The 16,574-nt window shown below is 48.2% G+C and overlaps 2 protein-coding genes across 5 annotated transcripts in view; one reads left to right on the top strand and one right to left on the bottom strand.

Moving 5' to 3' along the window:
- The window catches only part of TDRD12 (tudor domain containing 12), an 85,490-nt gene that overhangs the window by 65,973 nt on the left and 2,943 nt on the right, over positions 1-16,574 (top strand). For all 4 annotated transcript variants that reach the window (XM_046683516.1, XM_046683517.1, XM_046683515.1 and 1 more), the window contains 7 exons: positions 2,579-2,766; positions 3,522-3,732; positions 7,737-7,829; positions 9,659-9,831; positions 15,102-15,208; positions 16,256-16,316; positions 16,404-16,517. In XM_046683516.1, coding sequence (XP_046539472.1) covers positions 2,579-2,766; positions 3,522-3,732; positions 7,737-7,829; positions 9,659-9,831; positions 15,102-15,208; positions 16,256-16,316; positions 16,404-16,517 — 947 coding nt within the window. The remainder of the gene's footprint in view (positions 1-2,578; positions 2,767-3,521; positions 3,733-7,736; positions 7,830-9,658; positions 9,832-15,101; positions 15,209-16,255; positions 16,317-16,403; positions 16,518-16,574) is intronic.
- SLC7A9 (solute carrier family 7 member 9) overlaps positions 13,494-16,574 on the bottom strand; it is a 33,219-nt gene continuing 30,138 nt past the window's right edge. The window contains exon 14 of the mRNA XM_046683521.1: positions 13,494-15,176. The gene's annotated coding sequence lies outside the window, so the exon portion shown is untranslated. The remainder of the gene's footprint in view (positions 15,177-16,574) is intronic.

The raw sequence follows: 16,574 nt of genomic DNA, 5'->3' as shown, positions 1-16,574 counted from the left end.
TTCTAATTGTTTTAGAAATTCAGTTGATTTTTGTAGCCTTACCTTGTATCCTGCAACCATCACAAACTGAATTCGTTACTTGCAGGGGTACGGGGGGAGTGGAATCAAAACAGGCAGGGTGGGTGGATAGAAGGGACCTTGTCAGTGTGCCCAGGACCGAGAGGTTTCCTGGCACATGGGATGTTCAGTGCTGAAACCAGGAAAGCCCCAGACAGGCCAGGACGAGCTGACCACCCAGTCCATGCCCTCCTCCTCCCATCAAGAGAATCCAGTCCACAAGCTTCTTTTCGGCACCTCCCTCTGCCAACTTAATATGTCTTTGGATGTGCTAATGCCACGCAGAGGCCGCTGCCACAGACCCACGCCAGCTTGGGCCTGGCTTTTGTTCACGCCTGTGTGCTGAGGCCCCTTAGGCTGAACACAGAGCCTTTGAACTTGGGAAATATGGAGGAGAAGGAAACTCTGCCCCTTCTCCCTGTCATCCTAAAACAATACCAACAGCATTTTCGTCTATTGCCTCTTTTTAAAAATGTGTTTATTGATGTGTATGTTGTGCCTGCTCATCTCTTGTGACACTGTAGTGTCTTTCTCATCCTCTGCATCCCCTCGTGTGCACTGTCTGCCATCACCCAGTGCGCGGTTGTCTGGAACGCCAGACCGCTGGGGCCTCTAGACCATGGGGGAGAAGGCTCCCCCGGGGAGGAGACCGTCTGCCAGGCAGGGAGGATACTGGGCCTGCGCAGCACCGGGGGCTCATTAAGGCAGCTTTCTCCACGGCACTGCAGAGTAGCTGGCTTGGGAACAGTGACAGACACGTCACCTGTCCTCTGTGGGCATGGTCAGCATTGGGCGTGGTTGGCAGTGGGCGTGGTCAGCAGTGGGCGTGGTTGGCAGTGGGCATGGTCAGCAGTGGGCAAGTGGGAAAAGAGATGCTTCTAGTGGTGACTATCCAGGAAGAGGATGAGATACCTATGCTGAAGTACTAAACGTGTGCTGGTGTAAGTGTGCCGGGCCGAGAGGGACCCTTTGGAAATTATAGGCAGGGAGGGACTCTCCGAGAAGGGGTTAACTGCACTGAGTCCCAAATGATAAGAAGCATCCACCTGTGGGAAGATCTGAGAAAGAATATTCCAGGCAGAGGAGCCAGCAAGTGCAAAGGCCCTGAGGTAGGAGTTAATGTGGTTTGTGGAACAGGCCAAGGCTCATTCGCAATGAGAGTGGGAGAGAAGCACATAGTGAAGTTTAAGGGGACCACAGAGGAGGGCCAGTCTCAGGGTCAGCCCTGTGAGATCTGACCCCCTTTTGATCACAAAGGGGGACCTCAGCCATTTGCCTTGCCTCCGGCCAGCACTGCTGTCTCTGCCATGCCACCAGGTGGGCACTTCTCGGGCCTGGCATCTGCTCTGGGCATCTGGTGCTCCCGCCTTGTGCAGAGCGTTTGCACCCTGCCTTCGATGCCTCCGCCATACTCTTACCTGCTCGCGTGCCTGCGGACAACCCCCACACGCCAGCACCCTGCACACCTGCCTGTGGGAGCTGCCGTCTTGACCGCCCACCAGCCGTGGTGCCTGTCCAGTCGCGGGCGGCCGAGGGCCTTCCTCTCGGTGTCCCTAGTGCCTCGTGCTCAGCAGGCTCATCATCAAACACTTCTTGTCAGGTGAACAAAGGTCAGAAAGGGCTCGAGAGACGAGGACGCTAAGAAGGATTTTTATAGAGTGCAGTTAAAAAGTAAACAAGGGTTCACAGAACTAAAAGTGAAGTGGTTTTCTTTCTTTGCTGAGGAAGATTCGCCCTGAGCTAACATCCGCTACCAATCTTCTTTCTGTATGTGAGCCACCGGCCGCAGCATGGCCACCGACAGAAGAGTGGTGTAGGTCCACGCCCGGGAACTGAACCCAGGCCACCAAAGTGGAGCACGCGGAACTTAACCACTAAGGCCACGGGGCTGGCCCTGAAAATGAAGTTTGAAAATAGTAAGGTTTATGGGGCCAGCCCAGTGGTGCAGAGATACGTTCGCATGTTCAGCTTCAGCGGCCCAGGGTTCACCAGTTCGGATCCCGGATGCGGACATGGCACCACTTGTCAAGCCATGCTGTGGTAAGTGTCCCACATATAAAGTAGAGGAAGATGGGCATGGATGTTGGGTGAGGGCCAGTCTTCCTCAGCAAAAAAGAGGAGCACTGGCAGTAGTTAGCTCAGGGCTAATCTTCCTCAAAAAAAAAAATAAATAAATAAAATAAATAAATTGGCTGTCAGCTAAAGGAGAAGAAACAGCAAAAAGAGGAGGATTGGTGGCAGATGTTAGCTCAGGGCTAATCTTCCTCAAAAAAAATAAATAAATAAAATAGTAAGATTTACCAAAAAAATTCTCCATTAGATTTAAAGTGAAAGTAATTATTTGTGGGTGCGGTGAGGTGTTTATTTTATTTTGTTTTGTTTTGCTTTCTGGCCAGTTCCCTAGTTTATCTTTAAATCCCTGTTTGTGTGTTGTGGGCTCGTGGTCAGGTGCTGGTTTCTGTGGTCACGGCCGTGGTTTTGACTGAGTTTATTTTCTGGATGTGTTTGCTGTGTGTTTCAGATAATACCCTTGTATATTTTGAATGCAACAAATTACTTTGGTCGTATCGTTGATAAACATGTGGATCTTTACGCAACTCTTAATGCTGAAATAAATGAGTATTTTGAGGATTCCAGTAATAAAACGACTGTTGAGAAGGTGGAGAAACTTGGATTATATGGATTAGCAGAAAAGACACTTTTTCACAGGTAAAATCGTGTGTTCATTTCATCTCTAAAAGTTGTGAAGGGTGAGGTAGCCTTAAATCGTGTTGAACCCCTGTCTTCACCTCTGTCCGTTGGACCCAGTTGCTCTCACTAAGCCTGGCTGCCTCCCAGGAGGTGGTGGCAGCGTCGTGTCCCGCACGCACCAGGCCCACTTCTGCACGTGAGACCCCTCTGAGCCCCGGCTCCTGAGCACAGAGCGTGGAGGACGGTGTGGCGTTTATACACCAACGTGGACTGAGCCGTCGCTGTGTGCCACACACACGTACATCTTTAACTCACTCCATTCTTAGAGAATTCCTGTGAAGTGGGTCTCACTCCCGTTTTCCAGATAGGAGAACTGAGCCTGGTGAGGTGATGTCGCTGTGTCAGGGCAGCTGGGCACTCGGCCGCCCGTGCCTGCTCCCCCCCTCCCAGCTCGAATGCCACCCCCTCCTCCTGGGGACGACCCAGACCGGGCCTCGGAAAGTTTAATATGCTCTGTGGATTTTTATTGTGTTGTCAGATAAAGGGATCTACTCTGTTCAGAGGTACTAGGTGTTTTTATACTTAGGTTTACTTTAATCCAGTAAAGCATTACTAAGTGCTCTTGACGGTCCGCTTATTTTTTCTCTGGTTTGGAGTGAAACCATACAGTTTAAGGGTCTTTTGGTAGGTTTTGGGTTTAGTGGGTGAGTTGAGGCGAAGGTTATTGCCATTTTAGAATCTCTGTGTTAAACTGACGCCACTACTTCCTCCAGGGTTCAGGTGCTGGAGAAAAGCCAAAAAGATGACACCTGGGCCCCCGACAACGTCCTCGTGAAGTTTATAGACGAGGGCAGGACTGCACTCGTCCCGAGGGAGCAGCTGCTGCGCCTCCCCGAGCGCTTCCACGCGCTGCCCCCCCAGGCGGTGGAGTTTATTGTTTGTAGAGTGAAGCCTGCTGACAACGAAATCGAATGGAATCCCAAGGTGAGTTCTTTTGGCTTTTTAAATTTTGTTGACTTTTACAATATATTTAAACCCAGAATATACACAGAATGGAGGTTTATTTGAATTTAGAGTATTGAGTTTAGGTAAAATGGTCCATGCTGCTGGGCACTTAGGCTGCAGTCTGCTTGGGTCCCTGCTCCTGCAGGGGTGCCCTTACGGCCGCAGTGCACAGACCCAGCTCTGAGCCCTCGGAGAGGCCAGGGGTACCCTTGCCAGGACAGCTCAAATCATTATCTTTAGTGCTCACGGACTTAGAATTGGCATAAAATATGTGTCATGATAAAATAAATTGGCTGTCAGCTGAAGGAGAAGAAACGGTGTAAGTACCTGCAGAAGTGGATCCCCGTGTCAAAGGGGGACATCGGATCGGTGACGACACTCTTTGCAGAGGCCAGGTCATCCTGCTGCAGTTGGGAGGACGGACAGGAAAGAGAGAGAGAGTCCAGACAAGCTTCCACAGGAAGGGCCCTTCGGGATGGCGACCAGCAGGTCATCAAGTACAGGCATACCTCGTTTTGTCACACTCTGCTTTATTGCGCTTCGCAGATATTTTGTTTTTTTACAAATTGAAGGTTTGTGGCAACCCTGCCTCGAGGGACTGTGCGATGCCATTTTTCCAGCAGCATTTCCTCATTCCGTGTCACATTTTGGTAATTCTCAGAATATTTTAAACCTTTTCGTTAGTGTTATATCTGTTATGGTGACCTGTGGTCAGCGGTCTTGATGTTACTATTGTAATTGTTTGGGGCGCCATCAACCACACCTGTATAAGATGGTGAGCTTGATCCATAAATGCTGTGTGTGTTCTGACTGTTGCGCTGACCGGCTGGCTGTCCCCCCGTCTCCCTCCCTCTCCCCGGGCCTCCCTGTTCCCTGAGACACAACAATATTGAAATTAGGCCGATCAGTAATCCTACAGTGGCCTCTAAGTGTTCAAGTGAAAAGAAGAATCAAACATCTTTCACTTTATGTCACGAGCTGGAAGTGATTAAGCTTAATGAGGAAGGCAGGTCAAAAGCCAGGCCTCTTGTGCCAGTTCTTGGAAATTAAAAGTGCTACTCCAGTGAACACATGAATGACAAGAAAGTGAAACAGGCTTATTGCTGATATGCAGGAAGTTTTAGTGGTCTGGATAGAAGAGCAAACCAGCAACAACATTCCCTTAAGCCAAAGCCTGGTCCAGAGCAAGGCCCTGACTGTCTTCAATTCTGTGGAGGCTGAGAGAGGTGAGGGAGCTGCAGAAGAAAAGTCTGAAGCCAGCAGAGGTTGGTTCATGAGGCTTATGGAAAGAAGCCCTCTCCATAGCATAAAAGTGCAGGTGGAGCAGCAAGTGCTGATGGAGAAGCTGCAGTAAGTTCTCCAGAAGATCCAGCTAAGATCATTAATGACGGTGCTACACTAACCAACAGATTTTCAATGTAGACAAAACAGCCTTATATTGGAAGAAGATGCCATCTAGGACTTTCCTAGCTGGAGAGGAGAAGTCAGTGTCTGGCTTCAGAGCTTCAAAGGACAGGCTGACTCTTTAGGGGCTAATGCAGCTGGAGACTTTAAGTTGAAGCCAATGCTCATTTATGATTCTGAAAGTCCCAGGGCCCTTAAGAATGATGCTAAATCTGCTCTGCCTGTGCTCTATAAATGGAACAGCAAAGCCTGGATGACAGCACATCTGTTTACAACATGGTTTACTGAATATGTTAAGCCCAATGTTGAGACCTATTGCTCAGGAAAAAAGATCCTTTCAAAATATTACTGCTCAGCAATAATGCACCTCATCACCAAGAGCTCTGATGGAGATGCACAATGAGATTAATGTTGTTTTCATGCCTGCTAACACAACAGCCATTCTGCAGCCCATGGAACAAGGGCTTTCAAGTCTTGTTATTTAAGAAATACGTTTCATAAAACTGTAGCTGCCCTATAGTGGTTCCCCTCAGGGATCTGGGCAAAGTCCATTGAAAACCTTCTGGAAAGGATCCAACATTCTAGATGCCAGTAAGAGCATTACTGATTCATAGGATGAGGTCAAAATGTCAACATTAACAGGAGCTTGGAAGAAGTTGATTCCAGCCGTCGTGGATGACTTTGAGGGGCTCAAGACTTCAGTGGAGGAAGTAAATGCAGATGTGGTGGGAACAGTGAGAGAACTAGAATTAGAATGGAGCCTGAAGAGGTGACGGAATCGCTGCAATCTCATCATCAATGAGGAGTTGCTTCTTACGGATGAGCAAAGAAAGTGGTTTCTTGAGATGGAATCTATTCCTTGTGAAGACTGTCGAAATGACGACAAAGGATTTAGACCATCACATAAGCTCAGTTGATAAAGAAGCGGTAGGGTTTGAGAGGACTGACTCCAATTTGAAAGCTCTGCGGTGGGTAAAACGCTGTCAAACAGCATCACATGCTACAGAGAAATCATTTGTGAAAGGAAGAGTCGATCGCTATGACAAACTTCACTGTTGTCTTATTTTAAGAAATTGCGACAGCCACCCCAACCTTCAGCACCCACCACCCTGATCAGCCAGCAGCCGTTGACACTGAGTCAAGACCCTCCACTAGCAAAATGATTATGACTTGCTGAAGGCTCGGATGATGGTTAGCATTTTTTAGTAACGAAGTATTTTTTAATTAAGGTATATACATTGTTTTTTTAGACAGAATGCTATCGCATACTTACTAGACTACAGTAGAATGTAAACATAACTTATATATGCGCTGGGAAACCAAAAAAGTTCCTGTGACTCGCTGTACTGCAGTGTTGTTTTGTAGTAGTTTAGAACAGAACCCACAGTATCTCCGAGGTGAGCCTGTGGACTGGATAAGGCACTGAAGGTGAAGAAAACTATCTGTGCCAAGACATGGGGCACGGAAGAGTGGTGTGTGTGGGCTCACGTGGCTGTCCACGGGTGAGGGTAGAGGCTGGCCAGACAGTCCTGCTCGTCACGGGAGCAGTGCGTCCTGTTTGTAGTGGTGCTCCTGATTCCTCGAAAGAAGGGTAAATTTTGTGTGATCTGATTGATAGGATATGAAATAAGCCATTATAGTTGGCAAAGTAAAATGAGTTTGGGTTATAAACAAGGTTAAACGTTACCCAGGAAATACACAGGTGAATGTTTCCACAATACAGGATGAATACACAGCCTTACTCTTGGGAGTTTAGTAAAGATAGCCTTTATTAAATAGCAGTCTTTTTCCTTTGTGCAAAGTATTTAGCGAGTGTCCACTGTGTGCCGGTGCCATGTGGGTTCTGGGGATGTGGCCATTAGCCAGAAGGTCATGGTCCTCACCTTCAGGAAACATTCGATCTGTCAGGATGATTGACTACAAGTATTTCTTGAAGAGGAGTCTTCTGTAGAGATGGGGAAAGGTTCTCCTGTCTGTATTCTTCCAAATTAATTTACAAAGTTCAAGGGAGATGGAAATAATCTAATCACGATGAGCCATGTTCTGCTTTATTGGAGTTAAAACATGCCTGAAAGACTGCTCAGACAGGTCTAGCTGCTGTGGTCCTCCTTGAGAGGAAGAGCCACGCACTCAGGAGGGGTACAGGAAAGAGGACCAGTGCCCCTCGGTGCCACTGTCACTGTGCAGAGCAGCTCCCTCACTTGGTTCCATCGCTGGAGCTACAGGAACACTTCCTCTTCACTCCTGTTGAGCTTCCAAAGGAATAAACATCTAGACTTTAAAGACAGCTTGACAGTTAACAGCGGAGTTGGCGGACACATGTCCACAGTGGGGAACGCGCGGGGTTAGGAGTCCAAAGGCGCTGACCTGTTCTTGAAACTCGCCCTGTGCCTCTGTCCTCGCTAAACTGCACTGTTACTCTTGTCCACTGGGGGCGTGGTGGCCTCCATGACCTACGTCATGGCGTGGTTGTGAGGTTCAAATGAAACGATGGAAAAATTTTTGCAGAACCGTATAGCATATGCTGAATAAGGGATTTTCTGAAAGCTTCAGATAAATTGCTGAAGTATTTCTTTCAGGTTACTCGGTACATTCATCATAAAATTATTGGAAAACTGCATGATGCAAAGGTGATAATGGCTTTGGGAAATACAGTTTGGATTGACCCAATGGTAAGTATGCAGTTTGCTTAAAAAGAAATCTGTGTTTGAATGGGCCCCTAAATTGTCCAAATTATTCCAACCTGTGTCTTGAAAAATTGCTTCACGTAAATGGAGGCTTGTTGGGGGCTCTGGGGCCGGGAGAGGTTTTTCACGTTATTTGGGTCATGAATTTGGTTGTGGGTTTACCCTGTAACCCAGCGCTCACGGGCGTGTGTGTGTAGTGACACTCTCACACGTACAACCATGACAGACGCTCCGTGAAGCTGTCCTTCCTTCTGCGACAGTCTCTCCTATTTACATTTCTGTTCTGTTCCACTCTTCACTGCTGGTGGGCACGCTTCAGGCGACCTCACAGGCCCCGTCCACCCCGGGAGGGGGGGCCCTGGGTCAGTGACGGCCCTCAGCAGCACCGTGGTCCGTGTGTCTAGTTGTAAATGATCCTGAAGTCCGGGCACGTGATCTGTAATGTGGAGGATTCCAGTCCTCCGGCCTTCAAAGATGAGTGGTGTTCTGTCCAGGTTTCCACCTCCTTCATTTGCCAGCTATCTATTAAGAAGCCTCCTGTGTGCCAGGATGTGCACGGGGCACAGGCTTCCCTCCGTAAACAGACTGCTCCCTGTGGAGCTGACGAGGGGCGTGAGGCCGGGACGTGGAATTAAGGGGCTCAGCGCCCCCTCTCTACTAGCACCTCAGAAACTCTTCAAGTCAAAGTTTTGCTCTGTTAGACTTAATTATTATGATTATTTATAAGACTTAAAGGAACTCAGTTCATAACTGTTTGGCTGAAAGTTATTTTTGTAAGATTGGGAAAGCCTTAACACTTAAAAAGAGGTGTTTGGTTATAAGATTTAAGAGTAAGAGGAAAAAAATGATTTTTAGGAGCAAAGGGAGAGATCACCAATGCAGGTAAGTGAAGAGATTTGGGGTCTTAGCTGATGTTGTAATAGTCAGTATTGTGGTTCTTCTTTATCAGAGAAAAAATGGAAACTTTATTAAGCAGGGATTTTTGAAGCTACAGCTTAAACAGTGAAGCAAAAAGAGGAAACCCACCTCGCAAGTAAGCTTTTGCAGCTCTAAAGTGGGTAGCCGTGGTGCACCAGAGCGGGGACAAGCCCCACCCTTGCCACCTGCTCCACCCAGACCAACTCGGTCCCCAGTTTGGGTGGAGAGAGGCTCTTCCACCATTTCTAGATGGCAACACATTCCCAGTGTTCCCTTAGGAAGGTGCCCCAGCCAGTGCCAGCCTGGCCTGCCCTCCCCTGCCGTGGAAGGGGCATCCAGGGCTGGGTCCGCCCCTCCCGTCAATGGGAATCAGACTGTTGTAGATTTTCATGTTTTAGTTAATTTTACGTGAATTGAAATAGATGAGAATGTTTGGGTTGCAGAAAAGAGTAGTAGAGGAAACTGTCCAGAATGCAGGATTTAGGGCCGTGGTGTAGGCCCTTTCTGGGCACCTAAGGACTCTGAGCCTTATGATCCTCCTTGTTAAGAGAGGTAAAAATGCTCAAGTAAAAATCAGAAAGATCTAAGAATTTTGTGTGTGGTTACAGCATTACAGATTGGTCTCGTCTTGGGGTTTTATCCCAGGATTCAATCTTGGCCCCCCCAGACCTAATCATATCTCTGCGGTGTGGCACTGGGCCCTGGAAGATGCTGATGGCACCTCAGTGATGAAACAGTCTGGACGCTGCGGTGGGAGGCCCTTGCACATTGTGCCGTGTGCCCAAGTGCATCAGACGTTGCACAGTGGGCCGGAGAGGCCGTGGGTGAGGGTCCGTGATCCACGGAAAGTTCAAAGTGTGGGTCCTGCAAATCTTGTATTTTTTCTTTGCTTCTAGGTGCACATTACAAAGCTTTCCAATTTGAAAACTTCTGTCGTCGATTATAATGTTCGAGCTGAAATTTTGTCAATGGGAATGGGCGTTGATAATTCAGAACATATAGAACAACTGAAAAAATTATACGAAGGAGCCAAAATGCCAGCTTGTGAAGAAAGCCTGAGCCAAACCCTGTAAGTGGATTTTTATCTCTCTTTCGGAAGAGCTGTTTTGTGGAATTAGAACTCCCAAGTGTTACAGACATCTTTTCTTGCAAGTGTAATAGTTTAATGAGTCTCCATGTTCCCATCGCTTGGCTTCAGTAATTACCAAGATTTGGGGAATCTTGTTTTATCCGAACCCCAAGCCACGCTTTTTATTGCAGCACACAGCCAGAAAGGTGCACACATCCTAAGTGTCGTTTGGGATGTTCTGAGCACAGCACCAGCAGAGCCACCTCCTGCTCCCTCTCCGAGGGCCGCCGCTCTCCCGACACAGGAAAGCGTGGATGCTCTGCCGTAGCCTGTACTTTGTTTGATTGGAATCGCGCAGTGTGTCTGTTTTGTATCCAGCTTCTTCAGCTCAGCATTGTTTGTGAAGTTCGTCCACATTTTGCATGTAGCTATAGATCATAAATTCTCATCACTGCATAATATTCCGTGCTATGAATTTACCATCATTTATTTACCCATGCTGCTGTGGATGGGAGAAATTTCCAGGTCTGGGCTGCTTCAAGTGGCACTTTAAACATTCTCCTACATGGGTTTTGGTGCATTCATGGGTGTACTTCTGACGGAATGGAATTGCTGAGTCTTAATTAGAGCTACTGCCCATCAGTGTTCCAAAGGGGTTGTGCCAGTTTGCCCTTCCACAAGCAGTATGCAAGGCTGTGAAAGTGCCCTGGCATCCTCCGGAGGGGAGGATGGACACGGCGTGTGTGTCCACCAGAGGACTCATATCGAGAACCCCTCCAGTCAGGAGGAAAACTGCAGATACCCAGTAGAAACCTGGGGAGAAGATTTGTACTGACACTTCACACTGTCCAGTTAATTACTTGTCCAATAATTAATATATGACAAGGTGCTCGAGCTCATTAGTCATCAGGGAAATGTGAATTAAAACCACAGTGCAGTACCATTTCATGCCCACCAGAGACGGGAGAAAGAAAACACCAATGTTGGCGAGGAGGTGGAGCCACGTAAGGCCTTTATAAACTCGACTAGATGCTGTTAGTACATCTAACAAAATTAACAGTCATTTCTTAAGTTGCATGTATTTGATTATTAAGATATACATAGCAAAATTCCTCATTTTTTTCAAGTTGTGGTTAAAATATGGATAAAATCTGTCATTACAATGTTTTTGAGTATACAATTCAGTGGCAGTAAGGACACTCACAGTGTCCTATAACCACCACCACTATACACCTCCAGAACTTAGCACCATCCCCAACAGAAACTCTGTGCCCATTAAACAATGTGGGTTACCTATTAGTTTCCGTCTTCTGGGTACCTCGTATAAGTAGAATTATGCAATATTTGTCCTTTTGTGTCTGGCTTATTTCACCTAGCATAATGTTTTCAGGGTGTACCCATGTTGCAGCATGTGTCAGAATTGTCAACCTTAAGAAGGTTGGCAATATTTCAGTGTGTGGATATACCACATTTTGTCTCTCCGTTCATCTGTCAGTGGACACGTGGCCATCGGGAAGAGTGCTGCTCTGGACACCGGTGTGTAAATGGCTCCCCAGGTCCCTTCTTTCAGTTCTCTTGGGCGTACACCCAGAAGCGGAATTGCCGGGTCATGTGGTAATTCCGTGTTTAACTGTTTGACCTGCCAAACTGTTTTCCGCAGCCGCTGCACCATTTTACACTCCCACCAGCAGTGCACAGAGGATCCCATTTTCTCCACATCCTTGCCTAGAAATCAGCCTGAGGTGACACTGGGGTCTTCTCAGGACGTTTCTGAGCATGCATCTTGCCTGGCGTGCACGTGGCTTCCTAACCCCTGCTGGTACTCTTTTTGAATGCCCTAGTTCCCCGAGAGGCTCCCCCAGCTTCCCCGGGGCCTCCGCAGGGCTGTGGGGTGTCTCCTGGCCTGCTGCCTGGCCCCAGGTGGCCGTGGGTTTGCAGTCGCCTTTTCCAGGCAGTGCTCACGCTCTGCTGCCTGAGTTCCGAGTTTTGTGGAACAGACGAGCATCTTGCATGGGTCCCTCAGCTGTCCCCTGACAGGTTAGGACGGACTTCACAGGGATTTGCCGATAAAGTCTTCTCTGCCCTCTCTGCCTTGAGGGGGACAGAAATCAGGCTGCTGCCTGCCCAAGACCCCAAGCCAAGGGGGGCACAGGTGAGTGACACCCCAGAACCTTCCTCCGCTTCCGAGCTGCCTTTTTCTTGCCTGGGCATTTGCCTGGTTGCTGTCCACCTTTGACTCTTTTCCAGGGATCCTGCACAGCAGGTTCAGACAGCTTCCGCTGGTTCCTTCAGTGTTTCTGTGGGGACACGGGAGCTCAGAGCCTCCTCGTCTGCCATTTTGCCCTACATGTGTCTTGGTAGCAAGATGCTGGGCTGTTTCTCCAGTTTAACTTTACGTCGGTTGATCTAATCAACAGATAAATTGTTTTAACTAAAGTTGCCATTAGGTGAAGTTGATGTTTTAAAATTCACTTACTCGGTAAATATCTGTTGATATTGATATTAAATATCTACTGGGGATGCAGTAGTGTACAAAATGGATGAAGGACCATCTCACATTTTAGTGGAGACAGACAATAAACAAACAAGTTACAAAAATACATGGTGGGCCCGCTGGTGGTCTGAGAGATGGAGCGCATTAATGCAGAAAGGAAGACAGGGTGGCCTTGGAGCTGCAAAGGTGAGGCATGAGCAGAGACACAAGAGGGGAGGCCTGACCCAGGCCGAAATCTGGGAGCAGACTCCTGCCAGCAGAGGGAAGGCCTGGTGGCTCCTTGGTTCCAGGAACAGGGGGGAAGGTACAGCGACGAGAGCAGCAAATGAGGGGGAACTGTGGCTGCAGAGGTCGGAGCAGCCTGGAGCCAGGTGTCATTGGACCCTGGGGCCATCGCAAGGATTGGGCTCCCACGCTAAGGGGGTGGGGCCACAGGAGGGTTTGGAGCAGGGGAATGACTCAGGAAAAGGTTCTTGGCTGCTGTGTTGAGAACAGGCTGGGGGGACAGAGGCTGTGCCAGGCATTCGGGACGGACTGACATGGCTTGCACTAGCGAGCTTTTGTGCAAGTAGTGAGCGATAGCTGGTTTCTGACTCTGTTTGTAGTGAGGGCGTGGTCTCGTGGTGCCTGTCGGCACATCCTGGGTATTGGAAGCCGGGATCCTGGATGAGAGCCCTGAAGGAGGGAGGGTCGAAAGCCTGAGCCTTGGGCTCAATGGGGGGCTGTGGGGACAGTGGAGAGGAGCCTGAGGGGGCGCGGCTGCAGTGCAGAGGGCACCCTGGGAGAAGGGCAACCCAGGACGGCGGGGAGCATGGCATTGCACAGAGCAGGAGCCATGAGTGGGGCCAGTGCAGTCAAGGGGCCCAGGGAAGGAGGACTGAGAACTGACTAGTGCTGTGATCATTGGTGACCTTGAGAGATTCCTAAATTACTGCCGAAAGTAGGGGAATTTCAAAGAACGTGGCAAAAACCAAGATGTAGTCTGAATGTTTTAGTTTTGTCTTAATAAAATTGGGTACCTTTGGGATTGGGATACATGTTGGTTTTTACACACTTTCAGGAAACAAAGTTTCCTCCATATTTACTTATAAGATATTCTTTTAAAAATGAAGATGTTGTTACAGTTTGGTAGGTTTAATCAAAACAAAGATTGATCACTTACGTGAAACACGGTAACTGCTGTTGAGCCCCAGGTCTGTGCAAAGCTCTCTGCTCGGTCCCTCTGCACACGTGGCGTTGTGGTTGTGCAGGAGTATGGCACACCTGTGGTCGTCAGCACAAGGTGGAGAGAAGCGCAGGGGACCGTGAGAGTCCACAGCGGGAGTCTGCCTGGCAGAGACCCCATTCAGGAGGCGGGTCGGGAAGCTGTGGTGGTAGTCTGGATCAGAAGCGAGGAGAATGGCACCATTCCGTAGAGGTCGGGAAGGACGACAGATTCTGGGGACTGGAAAGACCTGGAAGCCATGGGACGTAGTGACTGACAGACATCAGGGAGCGTGATCCAGTGACCCTGCGCCCCCGTGACGGGGAGGATGTGGCATGGTTGACAGTCACAGGATGTTTCCCAGAGAGCTCGTTGGAGAAGAGGAGGTTGTGAGTTGGTTTGGGACATGTTAGTGTAAGGTGATTGAAGGTGCAAGCCTGGAGCTCAGGAGAGTCGGGGAGGCTCCGGTCTGCTGGGGTCCGAGGAGAGTCAGAGGTGGGTGCGTGTGTGAGGAGGAAGGAACAGAACCCCAGCAGCTGAGGGTCTGGTGAAGCAAGTCAGAGCCGTGGTGGAGGGAGGGGGTGGGCGGTGAGGCTGGTGCTGCACAGAGCTGAGGAGGACGAGGCCTGGGGAGGGGTCCCTGCCGGGTGGTTGGAACATGGGACGCCGCCCTCCAACCTTTGGGGGGTGCCATGCCACGGAGGCTTCATGCGTGTCCATCGGAAGTCCCCTCAGAGAGCCCCGTGCACACCCCCTACCCCATGGGTGTGTGTGTATGTGTGTTCGTATAGCTTTGCTCCTTTGGGCTTGAATTCTCTCTAAAAGGATGCACAAAAAGTGAATTACGTGGTCACCCGCGAGAAAGGAAATCGAGTGGCTGGGGAACAGGAGTGAGAGGGAGATTTTTCACTGTGTAGACCTTTTTATTTACTTTAAAATATTAAACCACATGAATGTGGTTACCTCCTCAAAAAAACAAAAGAAAAACACAATTTAAATGATATGAAGTAATCTCTCATTATTAAGTTCAACAAAACAAGGGGCAGAAAGTGAACTTGGTAGGTTCTCGCGTGTTGAGATGCGTGTGCGTGTGTTTTAGATAGAAAGATACAGACGGCAGGCTTTGCTCTTTTATGCAAGAATGTTTCTAGAAGCAGACCCAAACTGGCAAGAGGGTGTGTCTGGGAAGAGGGATGGAGGAACTGGGGCGGGGGGAGGGCAGGAGGGGGCTGTTGCTTCCCGCCCTTTTATCCCCTTTGAAGTGGGTAGTGGTATACATTATTCTCAAAGTTAAATGACTTAAAGGAGACTTATTTTGGTAAATGAGTGACTGCACTTCTCTGATAATGCGCCTCGATCCCCTGCTCTGTGTCTGGTGCCAGGGCCGCTGCAGCGAGCAGAGCGGCTGCGCTGCGTGTCACCTGTGCGTGAGCCGGGAGCTCTGTGCGCTGTAGCTCGTGGTGGGAAGCACTGCACGGGCGTTTGTTGCCGCCTGCCCTTCTCGCTGGGATGCCCTGTAGAGCCGGGTTTTGCCTGTCCGTCTCGGGGTTGACCTCTGCCGTTTCTCTCCAGGACGCCTTCATCAGCAGAAGATGCCGCTCGGCAGCACACACGGCAAGGGGACAGGGGCTCAGAAAGAGGTGCGGCCTGCGAGGCAAATTCAGCACACCAGAAGCATGGTGGGTTGTTTAAAAGATGGGTAACTTCAAATCACTCATGCTGGGGAATTTTCTACTGTTTAGGCTTTCCACTTTTAGATGAATTATAGAAGTGACATAAACTGATATTACCTAACTTCCTATTTTTGCAGTTGAGCTTCCAATGGGTTTTTTGGTAACTTTTCCTTTTTGTTATTTGAGATATAATGTTCATGCAGTAAAGTACACAGATCTTAAGTGTACAGCTCGTCAGAATCTTCTACAAATGTGTGTGTCCATTAACCACACTCAAGTCAAGCTATTGAACGTTTCCAGAACCCCAGTGGTCTCCTTCATGTACCTCCCCAACTATAACCCTTTTCATTAACCACTGCTCTGACTTGCATCACTATTAGTTTTGCTGAATTAGAGATACGTAGTACACATTCTTGTGGCATCTCTCACTCAGCATTGCGAAATTCGTCCCGGTTATTGCAAGTAGTGGTGTGCGTTTTTATTGCTAACTTGTACTCCATGGTGTGAATATACCACAGTTTATTTATCTGTTCGCCTGTTGATAGATGTGGAGGTTTGCAGTTTTTGACTGTTGGTATTAAAAGCTGCTCTAAACATTCTTGCTCAAGTCTTCACTTTCAAATGTTTTAGATTGAGTTTAAATTGCGTTGTTTTAGAAAATATGTTCAGCAGCGGTTCCGTGTGTATGTTGCTACCTCTCCAGAAGGCGTCTGAGTGGGGTCCTAGCCGGTTAAGATGGCAGCAGAGCAGTGTCAGCATTTCTATCCTCTGGCCACTGATTGTAACACAGTTCTTTACAGAGAGTAATTTTACTTTCCTGATTAACTGTAATGTTTGTCAAAGCCTGTTTTTACTAGTTTTACTAAGTGACATGCATTTAAATTTTTTCTAATTATTCTTTGCAGTTGGATGCTTGGGTTACTGTGAAATTTATACTCTTAGTGAGTAGTTCCTCAGCTAAAAGTTGCATAAAGAACAAAAAAGTACGTACATGTACCTACATTATGGAGTTACATATAAATAACCTGTAGGAAAATGTGATTTCTTGTACAGATGCTTTACCTGAAGACACTGGAGGTGCTCCCATTAACAAAACTCCAGGGCCTCTGCAGAGGTATGTCCGTCCACTGTTGGAGTGTTTTCCTTCCTTACCTGGAATGAATAGTGAGGACTCTGTGTAAGCTGCCTTCTTTTCTTCTAGCTTCCACCCACAAATAAAATGGTTCCAAAAAGACGATGTGGTCATATTAAAGATACAACTAAGGAATGTAAAAGATTGCAAATGCAAATATTTCAGAAATAGAGTTGTGTTCAGGTAGGTTTATGTGTATCTTAAATAAAATATAAATAATTTCTAACATTTTAAGAGGCT

This window comes from Equus quagga, chromosome 13 (genome assembly GCF_021613505.1).
Source record: "Equus quagga isolate Etosha38 chromosome 13, UCLA_HA_Equagga_1.0, whole genome shotgun sequence".
NCBI lineage: Eukaryota > Metazoa > Chordata > Mammalia > Perissodactyla > Equidae > Equus > Equus quagga.
This window is presented reverse-complemented; position numbering and strand designations above follow the sequence as displayed.